The 17,905-nt window shown below is 46.4% G+C and overlaps 1 protein-coding gene across 2 annotated transcripts in view; it reads right to left on the bottom strand.

Moving 5' to 3' along the window:
* PRCC (proline rich mitotic checkpoint control factor) overlaps positions 1–17,581 on the bottom strand; it is a 147,024-nt gene extending 129,443 nt beyond the window's left edge. Inside the window, exon 1 of one of the 2 annotated variants that reach the window (XM_085637337.1) lies at positions 16,884–17,581. In XM_085637337.1, coding sequence (XP_085493463.1) covers positions 16,884–17,231 — 348 coding nt within the window. In that variant the 5' untranslated portion in view covers positions 17,232–17,581. The remainder of the gene's footprint in view (positions 1–16,883) is intronic. The other variant, XM_085637338.1, reaches the window with a different exon arrangement.
* Between the last annotated feature and the right edge of the window lie 324 nt (positions 17,582–17,905).

The raw sequence follows: 17,905 nt of genomic DNA, 5'->3' as shown, positions 1-17,905 counted from the left end.
GTTCGCCCCAACCCAATCCACCTCAATCCAATCCATCTCAATCCAACCCATCCCAATCCAATCCACACTAATCCAATCCACACTAATCCAATCCACACTAATCCAATCCACACTAATCCAATCCACACTAATCCAATCCACACTAATCCAATCCACACTAATCCAATCCACACTAATCCAATCCACACTAATCCAATCCACACTAATCCAATCCACACTAATCCAATCCAAACTAATCCAATCCACACTAATCCAATCCACCCAATTCCAATCCACCCAATTCCAATCCACCCAATTCCAATCCATCTACTCCACTCCAATCCACCCCATTCTATTCTAATCCACACGACCCCATTTTAATCAACCCCACTCCAATCTAATCCTCCCCACCCAGTCCACCCAACTTCACTGCAGTCCAATCCACCCCACTCTACTCCAATCCACCACACCCTAATCCAATCCACCCACCACAGTTCAGCCCACCCCACCTCACTCAATCCGATCCATACAGCCCACCACACTCCAACCAACCGCGCTCCAATCCAATCCACCCTCTCCACTCCACTTTAATTCACCCCAATCTTAACCACCCTACTCTAATCCAACTCACCCCACCCCAATCCACCCCATCCAAAATCAATCTCATCCATCCCACTCCAATCCACCTCACCCCATTTCAATCCAGCCCACCCACTCCAATCCACCCCACTAACACAATCCACTCCACCCCAGTCCACTCTACGACACTTACTGCCACTGAACTCTACTCCCTTCTACTCATCTCTACGACACTCTACTCCTCCCACTCCAGTCTAGGATGCGCCATCCCACTAACTTTGAGCCATGGTTGAACAGCAGCCACACTGGTGTATAACACGGAAAAAATACCTGGGCCGAACAATCCCAAGTGAAATGGACGGTTTGCCCTCGCCTATCCATAGTTGGCATGCTTCATCATTGAGCTGGTCCTCATTTGTATTGTGTAATCATAGACTACACAGGTGGCTCACCCACCTTGTGGGACTTTCTTGACCTAAAACTGATAAGCAAGGTAATCTACTTCTATTCCAATTACTGCATGCCTAAAGGTATCTAACCAAAAATGTAAAACTATTAATCCTAGTAGGGCATCGGTAACTGACAGACACATGCACTCCCCCCCTCCCCAGTGTGTCCGTCGGCCATTGGCTAACACTGGGGAGGTATTTAAAGGAAAAGTCGGTCGTAGCACCGGAGGTTTCCTTTATTAAAAATCCTGGGTCCGGGAAAGTGGAATTGTTTCTGCTTCTGCCATCGCCCCTCCTCCTGCTCATCAGTGACATCAGCGCACTGCGATCTAGACAGATATCCCAATCCTCACCAGAGTGGAGAGAGGGAGGTGAGTGCTCTGCTCCAGCGTCCGGTGGGGTTTTCAACACCCATGCCTCCTCACGTTTGAGTTAGGCATCCTTGGAAAGGGGAGAGTCTCTTCTTTCCAGCGATGACTCCCTAAAATGATTTCCGGATTATTGATTGTGGATGTGCCGAAATGCACGAGCTGGAACCACACTATACACCCTGGATTATCTTTTTTTGGGCAACCTCCACTCTACATTACCGAGGGAATACTAAACAATGGTAGTGGCCATCATTTCCTTTGGGGGGGGAGGGTGCTATTTTTTGGAGTTTCGTGTTTTGGGGAGGGGGGGAAGCTCCCCCGGGAAATTGGTACAACGTAAAGCAATTGGAAAACAGGCCTGGCTGAAAATGGCACTGGCGACAGTAGCAAGAAGTCTCCTACCTCTTTCCTTGCTTAGAGCAGACACTGCAACAAAGATATGGTTGAGCCTTTCTTGCTATTTGCATGAATACGGTCGACAAGGTGCAGATCCTGCAGCATTGCCATGTACTCTATAGCAGATGAAGTGGCGGTTATTGCATCTTCAGCAATTACCCCAGATAGCTGGCACGAATTAGAGTTAGGGACCACTGGAGGGGCCCGCAGCAGCAGCAGTTGGGGGGGGCGGGATGGGAGGGGGGGGGAGTTCCTGCGGTGGGAGGGTAATGCTACACTGAGTTGGGTGAGGAATGTAGCTGGTGGGACAGAAAAGCAGAGGCTCCCATGGGGCATGCACCAGGCACCGCTGTGAGGCGATAGTTGTGTTCCATTGCTTAACTATCCATCTATGCCGCCCGGCCTCCGGGATGTGGGCTGAATGGCTGTGTGCGTTGCTAAACCGAGGAATATGACCGGAGATTGTAGGGGGTGCCGGTTGCCCCGATGGTTATGTTGCTGAAAATGTTGCAATAAAAAACATGTTAAAAAAAAAAAAAAAATGGCATCTTCAGCAATAAGACTTTCAATGACGGTCAACTAAAAGAATCAAAGAAAGCATTGGTCTTACTATGGTGGTCTGACGTAAACAATATATGCATTGCATGTTACCAAGTGGATCAGGTGGATAAACAGCTTCTTATATCATGTGCAAGTTTTACGATTTGCATTGCATGGCTGAAGTACATAGTCATTCTAATCCACTCTGCCCATGTACTTGTTGTAATCAAGAAGACAGGCAGGCTTGTACACTTCGGCCAACTGACCCAAATTGTGACAGGGGGAAGTGCTCTCATCATGGAGTGTAATGAATTTGATTTCGAGCAGTTCCTTAGCAAGCATCACAGTGCACTTGGATTTTTGGAACTTCTTATAAAGATGCTCCTGTTGGAATCCTTTGCGGCGACATTGAACTGTACCGCATGCCACAGTGCCATCTTTGTACAGCTCACTGAACAGCTCAACTATAATATAGAAGTTGTCCACATAAAGGTTATAACCTTTATGAAACAGTGGGTGGAGAAACTCCCATAAGATCTTTGCAGTGATTCATAGAGTGGAAGTGCAACCTACAGGATTTAGAGAGGATTCCTACCTTGTATACACTTTTAGGCTATATCTATAACCTGTAGAGCTCCACCAGAGAATGTACATCTTGATGCAATAAGTTATTTTACTCAGTATGCACTGACTGAACAGCAACTGCCCTTGGCAGAGGCTCAAGGACTCATCAACGGCTATATTTATTTCTAAGAGTATAAACCTCTGGCAACTTGGCAGACAAATGCCCCACACCAGGCCTAGTTTTAAACAACCTGTCGTGATCTGGATGATTCCGGGGCAATGCAGCAGAATTATCATTCAAATGTAGCATGCGCTGCAATCGCTAAAAGAGGTCTCTGATCATGACCGCTGCAGAGCACAGTGTAATCCAAACCCTGCAAGTATAGCAGTATGACTGTATACTTGGTTTGTGCACTATGCCCGTTTTGAGAGCGAGGCTCGAAAATTTCTTCAACTCCACAAGTGAAGTGGGAGGCGTAGATGCGGAATATGGGGCTGGGTTCAGCCGCCAACCATGCAAACCTACCAACCATAGACATTTTTTTAAAACAAGACACCCAGAGGATTCCGGGGTGGTGTGTCTTGGAGCCTACACTGTTTCCTTGCTCATAATGCTCTGCAAAACTCAACTTTTGCCTAAAATCATTCATTTTCCTTACATTTCTGTGATGGAAACTTTCCGACTCAGCAGGAATCCACAAAATACCTACCACAAGCATTATCCCACTTGTACTGATTAAAATGCAGCCCCACTTGTGTGGCTGGGCCTAGTGCCCACAACAGGAACAAAACAAACCAAGGTCAATGGGAGTCCTCACAAAGGGGTGTTTCACCCAACGTATCAGATTCTAAAACTTACGAACCCACAAATGTGCGGCAAATATGTATTTTTAACCAAAGTTTGAGGTTTGCAAGGGCTTCCCAAGAGAGAAAAAACCTGGTATGAGCCACACAAGTCATTCCCCCACTGGCATCTCGTTTTCAGAAAAATGCAGGTCTGGTGGATTTCCCAAGGTACCGTCTGAGCTAGGGCCGAAACTCCACAGCTAACCAATTGCAAAAGAAAAACAAGCATTTACAATGCAATACGTCTCGCATTGACGAGCGTTTGAGCTATCGGCATTGCAAATGACAATGCCATTTATTTTTGTTTTCTTTTTAAAAACATAAATAAAAGGCATTGTAATTTACAATGCCAATAGCTTTAACTCGCGTAACTGCGAGACCTATTGCATTGCAAATGCTTGTGTGCAGAGACTAATCCGATACAGGGTGAAAGGTCACCGGTCCGGAAGGCATGTAAAATCACGATCACTTAAACCCCGTATCGGGGTAGCAAGCTCAGCTCGAGGCGACTTGTGGGCAATGGTTACCCCCTAAACAATAGAAAGTTAATTGTGTAAACGGATAGTTCATTATTTAAAAGCGACGCATTTAAAAACTGCCAATGTCACAAAGGAAACAGAGATTAGTAAAGGGAACAATGCATCCCTTTGAAGTAATGAGTGTGAAAGGGCAGAAGGGTAAGGCATTCAGAGGAGCTGCTCCTGTGTCTCAGCGATAGAGCGCTTCATGCATGCCTTGTACTCAGTGAGTGAATACCGAAATGGAGCGCTACATGCTCACTTTGGGTCACTCAATTAATTCTTTGATGATCGGGTGCTTTCTGTATCTGGCACACTGAATGTATTCTGCATGGAGCGCTTTATACGTGCCTTGGGCCCACTGAATGTATTCTGCGATGGAGCGCTGTATGCGTGCCTTGGTGTCTCTGAATGAATTCTGCAATTTAGTGCTACATGCGCGCTTTGGGTTCACTTAATGAATTTTGCGATGGAGTGTCAGGTGCGCGTGGGGCTCGTTGAATGAATTCTGCAATGGAGCGCCTGAAGCGCACATTGGGATCCCGCAATTACTTCTGCGATGGACCACTGCAACTGAGCTCTTCATCACCCATTGGGCTCATTGAATGAATTCTGCGATGGAGTGCTTTCGTGCGGCTTTTGGCTTCACAACACTTCCTGCGCGCCTTGGCATTGCTGAATGAATTCTGCCACAGAGAGCTTCATGCGAGTGTTGTGTTCACTTTCTGAATTCTACGACAGAGCGCTTTATGCACACCTTGGGCTCACTGAATGAATTCTGTGAGGGAGCGCTTCAAGGAAGCATTGGGTTCACTGAACACAATATGAGATTAAGCTCTTTATGCGGGCATAGGGTTTACTGAATGAATTATTAGATGAAGCGCTTTATGCGTGTGTTGGACGCACTGAATTCATTTTGCGATCGATGGCTTCATACGCGCATTGGGCTCGCTGACTGAATTCTGAGAGATGGCACGGTCATGCTCACTGAATTAATTCGGAGATGTAGCACTTCGTGCTCGCTTTGGGCTTGCAAAATAAATTCTACCACGGAGCGCTTCGGTGCGCCTTGGGCTCACTAAAAGAATTCTGAGAAGGAGCGCTCCCTGTGCATGTTGGACTCGGTGAATGTATTCTGTGGAGGAGCGCTTTGAGCGCGCCTTGGGCTCAGTAAATGAGTTTTGCGACAGAGCGCTTTATGCACTTTTTGTTGGGCTCACAGCGCTTCATGAGCGCACTTGGCTCACTGAATGCATTCTGAGATGAAGCGCTTCATGCGCGCCTTGTACCTACAGCGCATCGACACGTGTGGGGCTCACTGAATGAATTCCCGCGTTGGGGGCCAGGAGCGAGGCCCGGCAGGGGTGACATTTCAGGAACAACGCACAGGCTGCCGGGTGTGAGCACAGAGCAGATGGCACGGTTCCGCCGAGCGTATGATTGGTATTCTGCAGGAGTCGCCTGGCGCCATGCACCAGTGAGTGCACACGGGCATGAGCGCAGCAGTCAAGAGAGGGGTGAGGGGGGCACAGCCATGCCACTCTCTCCAGCCTCCAGCACGCTGCCTCCTCCCACCACATCCACAGCATTTCTCAGCTCCTCTTCCCCAGAAAGTCAGATCTGTCCTTCGGCCTGTTGTCTCCTTCGCACATCACCACCTCGCATCTGTCTCCAGTGAAAGGACAAGCGCTCGCCATTCCCACGGTTTATTTTTGCAGCGCGCTTTCACTTTAAAGTGAAAGCAAGATGCAAAAATAAACCCGCGGCGCCACGTCTACTTTTTTGTCCGGCCCATTTGGACTGAATCAAAGGGCTTGTTTACATAACACGCCTCCTTGCGATAAGAAACTGCTTCACAACAGCCGTGAAGCAGGCGATCTAGTCCGGATGGGCCGGACAAAAAAAGCAAAAAGGAGGCACCCCAGAAAGCTTATTTCCAATGGCAGGCCACCGTTTAGCATAAACGGTGACGCCAGCCAATGGAAAAAAGGGGCAGGCCTTAAAGCCCTTTTGTCAAACTCCTCATTAGCAATAAATCTTGCCGAGCGAGCTGCGCATGTGCGCAGCAACACTAGGCGAGACCTAAAAAAGGAGGGGTGGCAGTTTTCAGTAGAAAAGGTTAGTGTGAGGCTATGACCACCAAACACGTGAGGTACAATTTTTATTGGGTTACTTAGAGGAACGCTGGGAAATCTGTAGCCTCCTGACGATTCCAGAACTTTCCATCAAAGAAATGTGGGAAAATAGTGCATTTTAGCCAAAGTTTGAAATTTGCTAGGGCTTCTGGGTAAAAATCAAACAAAAAAACACTGGTGAGAGCTATGCAAGTCACGCCACCTAGACCCCCCCCCCCTCCACCCAGTGTTTAGGTTTGAGAAATGTGCAGGTTTAGTAGCTTTCCTTCAGTGCCTGCTGTGCTAGGGCCCAAATTCCAGTCACCAACACGGACAAAAAAAAGGTTGTTTTTTAAGTGGAAAAACCCGATCCGTCCATGTTGCGTTTTGCGCCTTTTCCCATCTGGGCGCAATGGTTAATTTTATTGGGAAAACCTTAATGGGTCTACACTAATGACATTGTGCTTAATTCAGAATTTTGTCTACTTTTCAGAAATGTACAGCTTACTGGCAACACCCATGGGTTTCACACCTGTTTCTACCGCAAACTGAAAGTGGATTGAAACCACAAAAATTAGGAACAAGCATTGAAAATGCAATAGGTCTCGCCTTTGATTAAGTTAAAGCCATTTGCTTTGCTAATGGCATTGTATAGCAAAGCAAATGGCTTTAACTTAATGAAAGGCGAGACCTATTGCATTTTTAATGCTGGTTTACTTCTCCAAGCAAGAACGGCTAACAACCACCACCCTTCTAATACTCCCCACTGCAGGGCATGCCAATAAGAACCACACGCTTACTGCTCCCTACTGTGCGGGCCAACAACCACCACTGTTCTACAACACGATGTAACACGCGCCAAAAAAGTCCATACTTTTACCAGCCCTTACCAGAATCTCCACCATACTCTGCGGTTCTTGCTGGTAACAAGCAGCCTTTTACTGTTCCATGCTTCACATACAGTCATCGCCGTTCTTTCTCCTTTCTATCCTCTATGTAGCACCTGCCAATAACTACCCCTTTTTCTGTGTTCAATAGAGTGCCTGGTGATATTCACCACCATTCTGCCAGACGATGCATTCATTGCCTACCAATAATCACCACCCCTTTGCTGTACCGTACAGGATTGCCAAAACCACCACCTCTGTTCTACTGCATCACCCACTGCATGCCAATAAGTACCCCTCTTTTTCTGATTCATGCTCCCGGTGTAACAACTGCCACCCCTTTACTGCTTTGTGCAGCACCCAATGATAACGACTATGCGTCTTACCTATCAGTTTTCCTATACATTGCAGCACACGCGAATAACCACAAAACAATGTAGCACAAGCTAATAGCCACTACCCTAAACCCACCTTCCACTTTCGCACCCTGTCTCTTTCTCACTCATTCTCTATGCCCCAGCTCACTTAGATTTAAGCTGGTTCTCTTTTCCTTTCCCCTTGGTTCTCAGTTACTATGGTTACAGCCCCCTATGGAGGACCACTATCAAATTCTGTACTTTTCCATAAATGTGTTTGTGTAATCTGTAGGTCACAGATTATAACGCCTGTGCGAACTAGTTTGGGGGGCTTCCACGTCATACATGAGTAACTGGCTTCCAAATTTAGCAACTGAACCTTCAGCTAGTCATAAAGCTAATCCCTCCCACAACACTGTGAATCAGTAGTTTATTACACTCTGTGTATCTGCATATATGGTTTATGCCATGGAATTTTTGTACTTGGTTTAACGAAAGATATTTAACCAAAACCACAGGGTGCAAGAGTTTAAATTTGTACAATAATAAGGTCAATGTGACATTTGCACTGTAGTAATAACTATGTGGATGTATGCATGTTTATTAGAATTGTTGTACATTTTGGGCCATGTTTATTTTCACTGCTGTGGCATAAAATAAATGTGGCCCATTAACACTTTATTTAGAGTAACCTTATTAATAAACACGTATTAACACATTTGTTGCCACAGTGCAAAGGTGACATTTTTTTTGTTTTTTTACCACAGTACAGCAAACTTGGCATGATGAAAACACTGTTTAGTACCTTTCAGATCGCGTGTAACAAGGGAAAGAAATCTAATAGTCATGAGGAGTCTACTGTATGATTTTACCTTTACTGTATAACTTTAACTCCTTGCACACTGGTTTTGGTGAAATACCTTTTGTGAAAGCAAATTCACATGAAAAAAACTGAATGGCATAAGTCATATGCAAATTAACAGTGGCAATTATACCCTGATTACCAGGAGGGCCCCAAAGAGCTGCCAAAATAAAGCCATTTTGTGCTTCGAAAACCTGGCGTCTCCCGCCTGGATCGGGTATGTTGGCATGTATCGATTTTAGCCGCATGTGCATTATGAAAGAATCTCCAGAAGGAAGTGCCAACCAACTGAACTAGGAAAATTATTCGTAATTAGATCACGCTGGTAGCTGAACACAGCTGATAATGATATGTGCGACTAATTAAAGCCTTGCAGTGATGCGGGTTTTATTCAAAATTTGTTAGTATAACCTGTGGTGCCCGGTGCTTGACAGGGCTCGCCAGTACAGTGCCTCACACACAGAGGTCAGCAATAAAGACTGCAGCTCATCTTTCTAACGGTACGTCCATGCATAGCCCAAAGGATGCTCGTGCCTGCTTTGCTGCACAGGCGGTCAGTCCGCTTAATGCCACGCGCTGTACTCGCTCCATTACAGCTAACCGTGCATTTCTGTAGGATCATCGGGGCCCAGCTTAGGACCAGAAAAAAAGTGGGCGCGAAGGAACAAAAACAAAGTGGGCGCGGAGGTTAGCTGCACACGAGGCCCTGGCATAAGTCTGACGGGGAAGCCGTGCTTCACGCCTGTCCTGGCAACACACACTTACCTGGGCACACAAATTGGCCTGGAAGAGCAGGCTTTGTTTTTGGTGCTTCGGTACCCCACAAAGCCACAGGCCGAGGGGTGTGCACCTGATAGGTATGGCGCGCCTCGAGCCTGTCCTGATATCTCACACATCCCGGGGGCGAGCGGTGAGCCTTGAGGGTGGTGCCTTCGAGCCTGTCCGGATACCCCACACTCACCGGTGCCCAGAGATGCGCTCCTGAGGGTAGTGGCACGCTTCAAGCCTGTCCTGATAACCCACACTCCACGGGCTCATGGATGAGCGCCTGGGGTAGAGGGGTAGCAAGCTTCAAGGCTTTTTTTGTTGCAATATAGCGATAACTCGACCCGAAGGTATGGACGCTTTACATGAGCACCAATTGCGTTACACAACCACATTAATTTTTTGGTAGGCACAGGGAGATTAAGTGATTTGCCCAGAATCACAGAATATTGAGCGGACGCCGAGACTCGTACGTGCTTCCCCAGCTCCAAAGTCGGCTGCTCTGGCCGTTAAGCCACATCCGCTAGTCTACGCCTTTCCTAATAACCCACATACCCAAGATAAGTGCTTGAGTGAGTAGCGCGCTTCTAGCCTATCCAGATATCGCACATGCCCGGGCCGAGAGCCCGACAGCGGTGGCGCGCTTCGAGCCAAGACGAGCCCCCTCATGTTGCTCCAGTTCCCACGCACAGACCAGAGCTGAGCACCGACCGAGCCGCACTCTCAAGCCTGCCGCACACACTCTATAAACCCTCGGATATTCTATGTCACGTGGCTAAGCAGATATCTTCAGTAATCAGCCTCACGCCGTAATGGTTTTAGACCCGCCCCTCACTCGGAGAACCGTACAGTGCCATCATCTCGCTGAAACAAGGAGGCTTTAAGCCCAGCTACCGAAGCATGACTTGGCTTCTGGAAGCAAAAGGATTTTTTGTGATTTCTGTCGAGCATGATTTCATCACAGCTGACACTTTAAACCTCCACCTACTGAGAGCACCGCTCATGTGCGAAGGCTCACCCGAACAGATACAATAAATACACAGGAGGCAGGGTACAGCACCTTTCGCAAGCTAGGTTGCATGCTTCATTATGGCGAGGTGTGCTCCTACCCCAGCACCTGTTTGTGTCTTTCGTATGTGTAAAGGGTCGGGAGAATTAAAAACATGTATTAAGAAAGGGACAGACTCAAACCCAGGTAGCCTGATATTGCGCCCCTGTGCCTCTGCCCTGCCAGCAGCCTCCTAAGACAATGGCCATCGCGGCGATTTAAATTGCATCTAGGCTGAATTTAATTAGGGTCAAAATTACTTGCGGTGTGTTGACGTTTTTGAAGAGCACCAAAAAAAAAAAAATCGCAGTTGAACTCGAAGTTGAGAAACTTCGAGAGAATCAAAAACTGGGAGCTTCACCTGCATAATTAAAAGCTCAGAAGAGTTTAAGTGTACCAGGAAACCGGTACTTGTGTGAAAGTTTCTTATCACTTACTCTGCCCATGCTTAAAACAAGCGCTCGCCATTGTCTTGTCCTCCCCGTGCGCCTCTGAGCTCTGTGCCTGCTTCACAGCTGTCGTGAAGCCTTTCTTACATAAACAAGCAGATAAGAAAAGTCTTCAACACAGCCGTGAATCAGGTGAGCCAGTCTGGCAAAAAGCGAAAGGGAGGCAACGAAAAACCTTCCTTTTCAATGGGAAGCCAGCGTTTACCATAAACGCTGACGCTACCCAATGGAAATGAAGGGCGGGGCTTGAATCCCCTTCTCAAAAGTAACTTGTTTACTATTGCTCTCGAGGGCGAGGAGCGCATGCGCTCTAACGCCAGGCAAGACCTAAAAATGGGAAACATCTTTAAAAAATGCAATTACAGTGGTAAAAACAAGAAAATTGTCATTTTAGCATAGCAAACCGTATGTTGGGGCCATTCTTAGGGAAAAAATGTTTTATTTGTTTGCGGAGCATTCCCCCCCCCCCCCCCCTTAGCTATTATTTGTATGGGAATGTAATAGTGCAGAGAAATCTATCTATGTGAAGACCCTTAGCAATTAAGGTGTTCCGATAAGAAGAAAGAGAATATTCTTCCATTCGGATTGAGCACCCTCGCCTGGGTACAGGTTCAGAGATTGTGAGGTGGCTTTTTTTGTGCAATCAGTAATTCCAGCTCATGCAGCCTCCTACTCTGTAAGCACCTTCTTTCTCTTTCCCGTGTTATATCAAGATAGCATATTGCTAGAGTTAATAAGCACATCCTAAAATGAGGCGCACTTCATTGCCAGAGGTGGGGTGGGGGGGACATTACTTTACAATCAGTCGTTTTCTTTTTAGTCCTTATTTTTATTTTATTTATTGCTCCTATGTGGGAATCCGCCAACAAGGAAGGGTAAATTAACAAGTATGTGCAATGCAATAGGTCTCGCATTGACACTAGTTTGAGCTATTGACATTGTAAATGACAATGCCTTTCATTTTTGTTTTCATTCTTAAAACATAAATAAATGGCATAGTCATGCACAATGACAATAGCTTAAATTGTCGTAAATGCGAGACATATTGCATTGCATTTACGTGACTTTGAGCTATTGGCATTGTAAATGATAATGCCTTTTATTAATGGTTTTTGTTTTCGTTTGAAAAACAAATAAAAAGCATTGTCATTTACAATGCCAATAGTCCATTGTAAATGACAATGTCTTTTCTTTTTGTTTTAAAATCCAAAAACAAAATAAAAGCCGTAGCCATTTACAATGTCAATAGCTCAAACTTGCGTAACTGCGAGACCTATTGCATTGCAAATGCTTGTTATATTAATCAAGGAGAATCTCCTGTAAAAAGACATTGTACCAAAAAAGGTCGAAACTTCCAAACAATCTAGCTTTAATTGACCATTTTACAACAGTCTGTATTGAGTTACAGGAGGCCACAAGCTGTAAAAGCTTAAGAATAAATGGTGAAATGTATCTCCAGGAACAATGTTTCCTTTTTGCTAATCGAGGCCTCTGTCTCTGTGCTAGACACTCACATCATAAATGTGTACGTGTTGATTTTCACCACAGCAAAGCTTAATTTCCATTCTATCTAAAGTCAAGACAAGAGCAGTTGAAATGAACAGAGTGCGCGTGCCAAAATATAAAACGGGGCATTATCCTGCCACATTGCAAGATCGCTAAGGAAACAGGCATGCAAAGCCCCAGACCTTAGAAGGGGGCAGAACACGCTTCTCGGGCACCCGCCGTGTAAAGAGTTAATGATTGCCCTTCACCCCCAGCATGCCCGCAATTAAAATTCCTGCTTGGGGGAAAGGCTAAGAATAACAACAGCATTTTGAATTATTAACGTAAATGCTGAATGTAAGACTAAGCACTCCACCAACCTCTCCACAGATACTTGCGCCGCGCGCGCTAGCGGGAGGCGGGAAAATTAAACAACTACTCCTCGACATGGCAGGGAAATGCTTTGAAGACCGCGCTTCGAAGAAAATGTCAGTAAATGTCCGTGGTGAACGGAATGCAATCTCCAGACCATGGCTATCTCCAGAATAAAAAAATAAAAAACAGACCATAACCACAGCAACCTGCCATTCACCCTCGCCCACCACAAAAGAAAGCTTTAAACAAAACCTCAGCATCCTGACAAAATGCCCATACATCTTCCACCTCCCCACGCCGGACCCCCTAAACCCACTGAGCTTTCTGCGCCAAAACAGTAAGTTCTTAAATCATTAAGCCATCGCACCGCGCATACTATGTCAGATGACTTCACATAAGCACACGCCTGCATGGAGCGGGCGGGCTCCCTGAAGCTTGCTGCGTGCTGTTGCCAGGGCCTTGTGACCCACAGCACTTTGTTGAGCCAGATGTTAAATTACTGCTAAATATTTATGACTACGCTCCTGGTAGCGCCCTCCTTCGCGCCCCTCTATTTCCTGTGTTCACCCTGTGAGATATGCCACAGGGCTCATGCCACGCCTATGGCAGACTTCAAACCCGGTTGCTGCACGGGAAGGTCTGTACGCCCCCGACATCGTTACTGACATCTTTGGGTTACCCCTCCCGACACCATCTCTCGTTTTCTGCTTCTGTTGCCACCCAATTCTCTCCTCGCATGTTGCCCCTTAAACCCTCGCTCTGGGAGACATTCCTTCTACTTTTGTATTTCTTTTTTTATTATTATTATTATTTTTTTTACAAAAGAGCCTGTCCCCGAAGGGACTTGAACCCGCAACCCTCCGATTAACATACGGGCTCGAAAGTCGTACGCATTAACCATCCGGAAACCCAGCACTCGATTTCAGATTCTCGGGCCGCCCTACCTGGCTTCCCCGCCTATGTAAGCGGCCCACTACTCCGGTAAGGCAAACCAGCCTCAACACAAGCAGTTCTTAAAACCCTAAGGCATAATTATATTTCACCATTTACATGAGAGACATTATGAAGCCTTAGCTCTCCATTGTGGTGCGCCGTATGACGGCTGCCTAAAGTCGCTTTAAAGTAACAACGGCGCAATCTGTAAACGTCTGACCATGGGGTAAGCGGCCCTGAACGGCAGCCCTGCTCGGCCTCTCTCTGTGCTGACCTCTCAGCCCCAACATCCAGGACACGCTTTTTAGCATCAGAGTAAGGACTTTTTCATAAGCATATCCCTCTCAGCGCAGCCCGCATCTGCGTACCATCTCTTGCACCAGCCTTGATTATTATCGTAATTGCAGTATCATTAACTCTTCCACTGAGGAACCTTGGGTTCCAACTTGATTAACAACGGCACCGGGAAATCTGTAGCCCTTGGGACAGCGAGTCTATAGCGTGTCTTGCTCACGCTGCCTGCACGCACCAGTAGGCTCTCTGATTGGTTGACAAGGTGCACCAATCACAATGCTGATTTGCTAGTCGCCAACCAATAAGAGAGCCGTCTGGCGCGTGCAGGCAGCGTGAGCAAGACACGCCGTAGACTCGCTGTCCCAAGGGCGTGTCAAAAAAAGCCACAGGGCGGTAACAAAAACCGCTGCACACCAATGACAAGGCAGAGTTTTTGACGCTGCCCAATAGAAAGCATGGGCGGGAACAAAAGTCCTTCTCCTAAAATCCCTCTGCCCCAATAAATTTCTCGCTGCGCGAGCTGCACTGAGCACTGCAACGCTAGGCGCGAGACCTAAAAAAAAGGAGAACATAACTAACAAAATGATAGCTGCATCACAATGCATGTGCACATCATGGCATGTGAGTGCACACAAGTCATAATGCCTAGCTGACATCTTGCACTGGGTTGGCCTTAACAGATCCTTCAGGATTTTGCGATTTCACAATTTGCAAAAAAACTGAAATGCCACGATTTTTACAAAACCCCTGCAAAATCTTAATTAAACCATTTCTTTAAACCTGCTTTCATTGGCCCTGCGATGGGCCAGTAAAAGGAGGCTTGGCAGTAGAGAGAGATGTTTTCCTACTCCCTCTGCCTCTATAACAAAGCACAACAAAAGAAGGCAGGAGACCGGGACTTAACGAGTATGTTAATGTATCAGCCTTCATTGGCAGTCTTTAGCCCCCACACAACCCATTGTGGCACCTATCTGTGTTCACTCCCATCCCTTGATAGCTACTCCCCTCAACCCTACCCCAGAGCACCCATCACACACAATAAGTGTGAAAGACATGGTGCAGGAGGGGAGCTGTTACTTTAGCCCTGTCCGCCCTCCTCACACCTTAAATTAAGGTGGGAGGTGGGAGGTGAGCACCGGGAACTAAAGTAATAGCCTACCTCCAGCACCATGTATTTGATGCTGGAAAGCAAGATGGTAGAGTTGTGACAGACAGAGTGCAACTTTAAAATGTAAATCTTCGCTCAGTCTGGCACCAAACATTTGTCTTAACTGGTCTGTACAGTGCTGTTTGCTGGCCTCACATCTGGGGCATGGTATCTGTGCGACAGACATGTTTAGCTCCCGATTCGAAAATACAGCAATTTTTGCTTTTTTGGGCCGTTACTTTTTTATTTTTAGGCCGCAAAATTGGGCAAAAAACTTCACAAAAATCGTGGAGGGGGGTCTGCCTTAACAGGAAACCCATTCCAAGATTGCAAGGCATGTGCCTTGACACATAGCAATCTAAATAGGCACTGGGAGAGCCAACAGCTCAGTTATTTAAATCGGAGACAGATTGGCATTGCAATTCCCGGTTTTTATTTTTGTGGCTTATGCTTGCAATGAAACAAATACCACAACACCATGTTACCATGGGCAAATATACAGGCTACGTCATGATTGTTTTTAATGTATCCAGGTCACACACGGGTAGACGGTGTCTACCCACTCTTGTCACAGGGTGGACGCCGTCTACCCTGCCAAGAAGTCGGGACTCAGAGAAATATGCTAAACTTGTCCTGGTGTCATTTCCAGACACTGGGACAAAATCAGTGGCACCTGCTTGTTGTCTGCTTTCGTTCAGAGCAGCAAAGTGCAAGCAGAGAAGGGGATTCTTGGATTCCAGCAAGGCCCATAACAAAGGCTGAAGGTAATGGGCCACCAGGCCTCCTTTTGTTGGAGTAACCTGGATGGGAGCCTCACACCTAAATGTAATGGAGGGAAAACAAAGGCACACAGCTCATCACCTCACAGGTATTTGAGAGGGACATGTTTCTGATTTTGTTCAGTCCCTGTATATAAGAGATATGCATGCACTGTAAGAATGTCAGATGTGTTGGTCTATCCCAGTATTTATACAAATACATTTAAATACCACTATTTTGTTTTATTTCTTTTATAGCACTATAGTGCTGCTCATCCCATTGCATGGTGTCAGGGCACTTTACATCACACATACACATTGACAATAAATTATATATGTATAAATCAATGTGCAGGATGTATTATTACATGACAGTGAGGTTTTCAAGGTGTAGGAGCTACATGTCCTTGATAGCTCACTGTGCTATATTAGAAGGATTACAATTTATGAACTTCAAGTAACAAAACGATCTCTGTGTTAAAAGCAGTAACCCACTTACATCAAATGAAATTCTATCATGTGTGGGATACCTAATGTGCTTTGCAGGAGACATGCTGACCCTCTATGCTACTTTGATTGACAGATCTCTCCAGCAAATATGTTAACCTCCAAAGTTATCTTACCACTATTATTTTGTGATTAAGTTGGAACACAAAGATCTCTGTAGAAAAAGCTTAACCCTATAAGATTTTTTTAAATACGGACTTTGCAAAATATTAAGCAGAACAGATTTACTGCCACGTTTCTCCTTGAAGCCAATTTCTGTGTGGCAGGGCTTAATACTGTAATGCTCTCAAATGTACTCATAATTGACCTGCTACACATGTGTGAGATCTTAAGATATGACGTCACTTCTTGTGAGGTCAATGGGTTGTGATGTCACATGCAATGTCACGTGCCATGGTGTCATGCACTGGGATGTCACGCGACATGATATCACTTGCATACAGCTTAACTTGGCTAGTCCCCCCCACTTCTATTTTAGACTTTTGCCCTAAATGTATCACAAATAATTCACACTTCAGTATCCCTGTAATGTGTATGGCTTGACATACAATGTTGGTCGCAGTATAATGGTGATACAGCTCATCACTCGCACAACACCCCATCACGTGCCGGTTAATTATGCCAAGGGCGCAGCTATCACCCCCATATTAGCGTTACTCACATCATTTCCATGCAGCTGGGGGGCGCTGATCCTCACAGGCTCCGCCCTCTTCTTGGCACCGGGGACGGTAGAAGTATCGCCGGTGGGGGCGGGCAGGTTCAGACCGCTTCCCTTGGGAGCGGGCAGCCCTAACCTGGATTCAGTAGGGAGTGCATTCGTCGGGGGCGCAGTCCGATGAGTGGCAGGAAGGTCTGCCTCTGCGGCGTCCACCAAAGTGAAGCGAGGGAGCACGGTGTTGCGGGGAGGTGGCAGACTCGAGAACAGCCCACCACCCCGCTGCTTCTCCGTCCCGGGCGGTTCAGGTTCAGAGTCACTATCCTCGCTACTGGCATAGGCTACCAGAGACATATCGAAGGGACCTCAGTGCATGCAAGGCCCGGTATGATAGCCCGGGCGTTGGGCCAGCACAGGTCTCAACGATTTACGCCTCCACTTGTTATGAACGTCGTAGGTTTTCCCAGGCTCTTCAAGCCCCAGTGTCAGTAAAGTACATACCTCATTCAGTCCCCTAGAGAGCAATGTTAGTTTCCCGAGAATGGTCGTCTTCAAAAAGATGGCAGTGTGAACTACAACTCCCAGTTACGTCCACGGTGACTTGTCTCTCCGCCCCGATTAAGCATACGCGCGTGCGCAACGGGACCTTCGCGTCTTTAATCTTGCATTCAGAAAATGAGACCGCCACTTTTGATGATTTGTCTCCAGCGTCGGTTTGACTGACCTTAATATGGCGTACGTTCTGTTGTTGGCTTTGTCCTGTGACGTCAGGAAGGCCTGGTAATGAGAACCGATTGCCACCCACATAAGTATGGTTGTCGCGAAAATATATTGATGACTTATAACAAGCAAATTACTCGAAATTGTTATCTGTCGTGTTCATTCATTCATTTATCTTTATTTCGGTCACTCGGACCATAAAAGCGTACAAGAAAAGTACAATAAAATCATGGCAATGTAAAATACAGACATATTTCAGTTAACATTGAGCAAAGCACAAATTGAACTAAAATCGTCACGATAATTCA

The sequence above is a fragment of the Triturus cristatus genome, chromosome 12 (genome assembly GCF_964204655.1).
Source record: "Triturus cristatus chromosome 12, aTriCri1.1, whole genome shotgun sequence".
NCBI classification, from domain to species: Eukaryota; Metazoa; Chordata; class Amphibia; order Caudata; family Salamandridae; genus Triturus; species Triturus cristatus.
The sequence above is the reverse complement of the archived record's forward strand: the minus strand, read 5'-3'. Positions and strand labels throughout refer to the sequence as shown.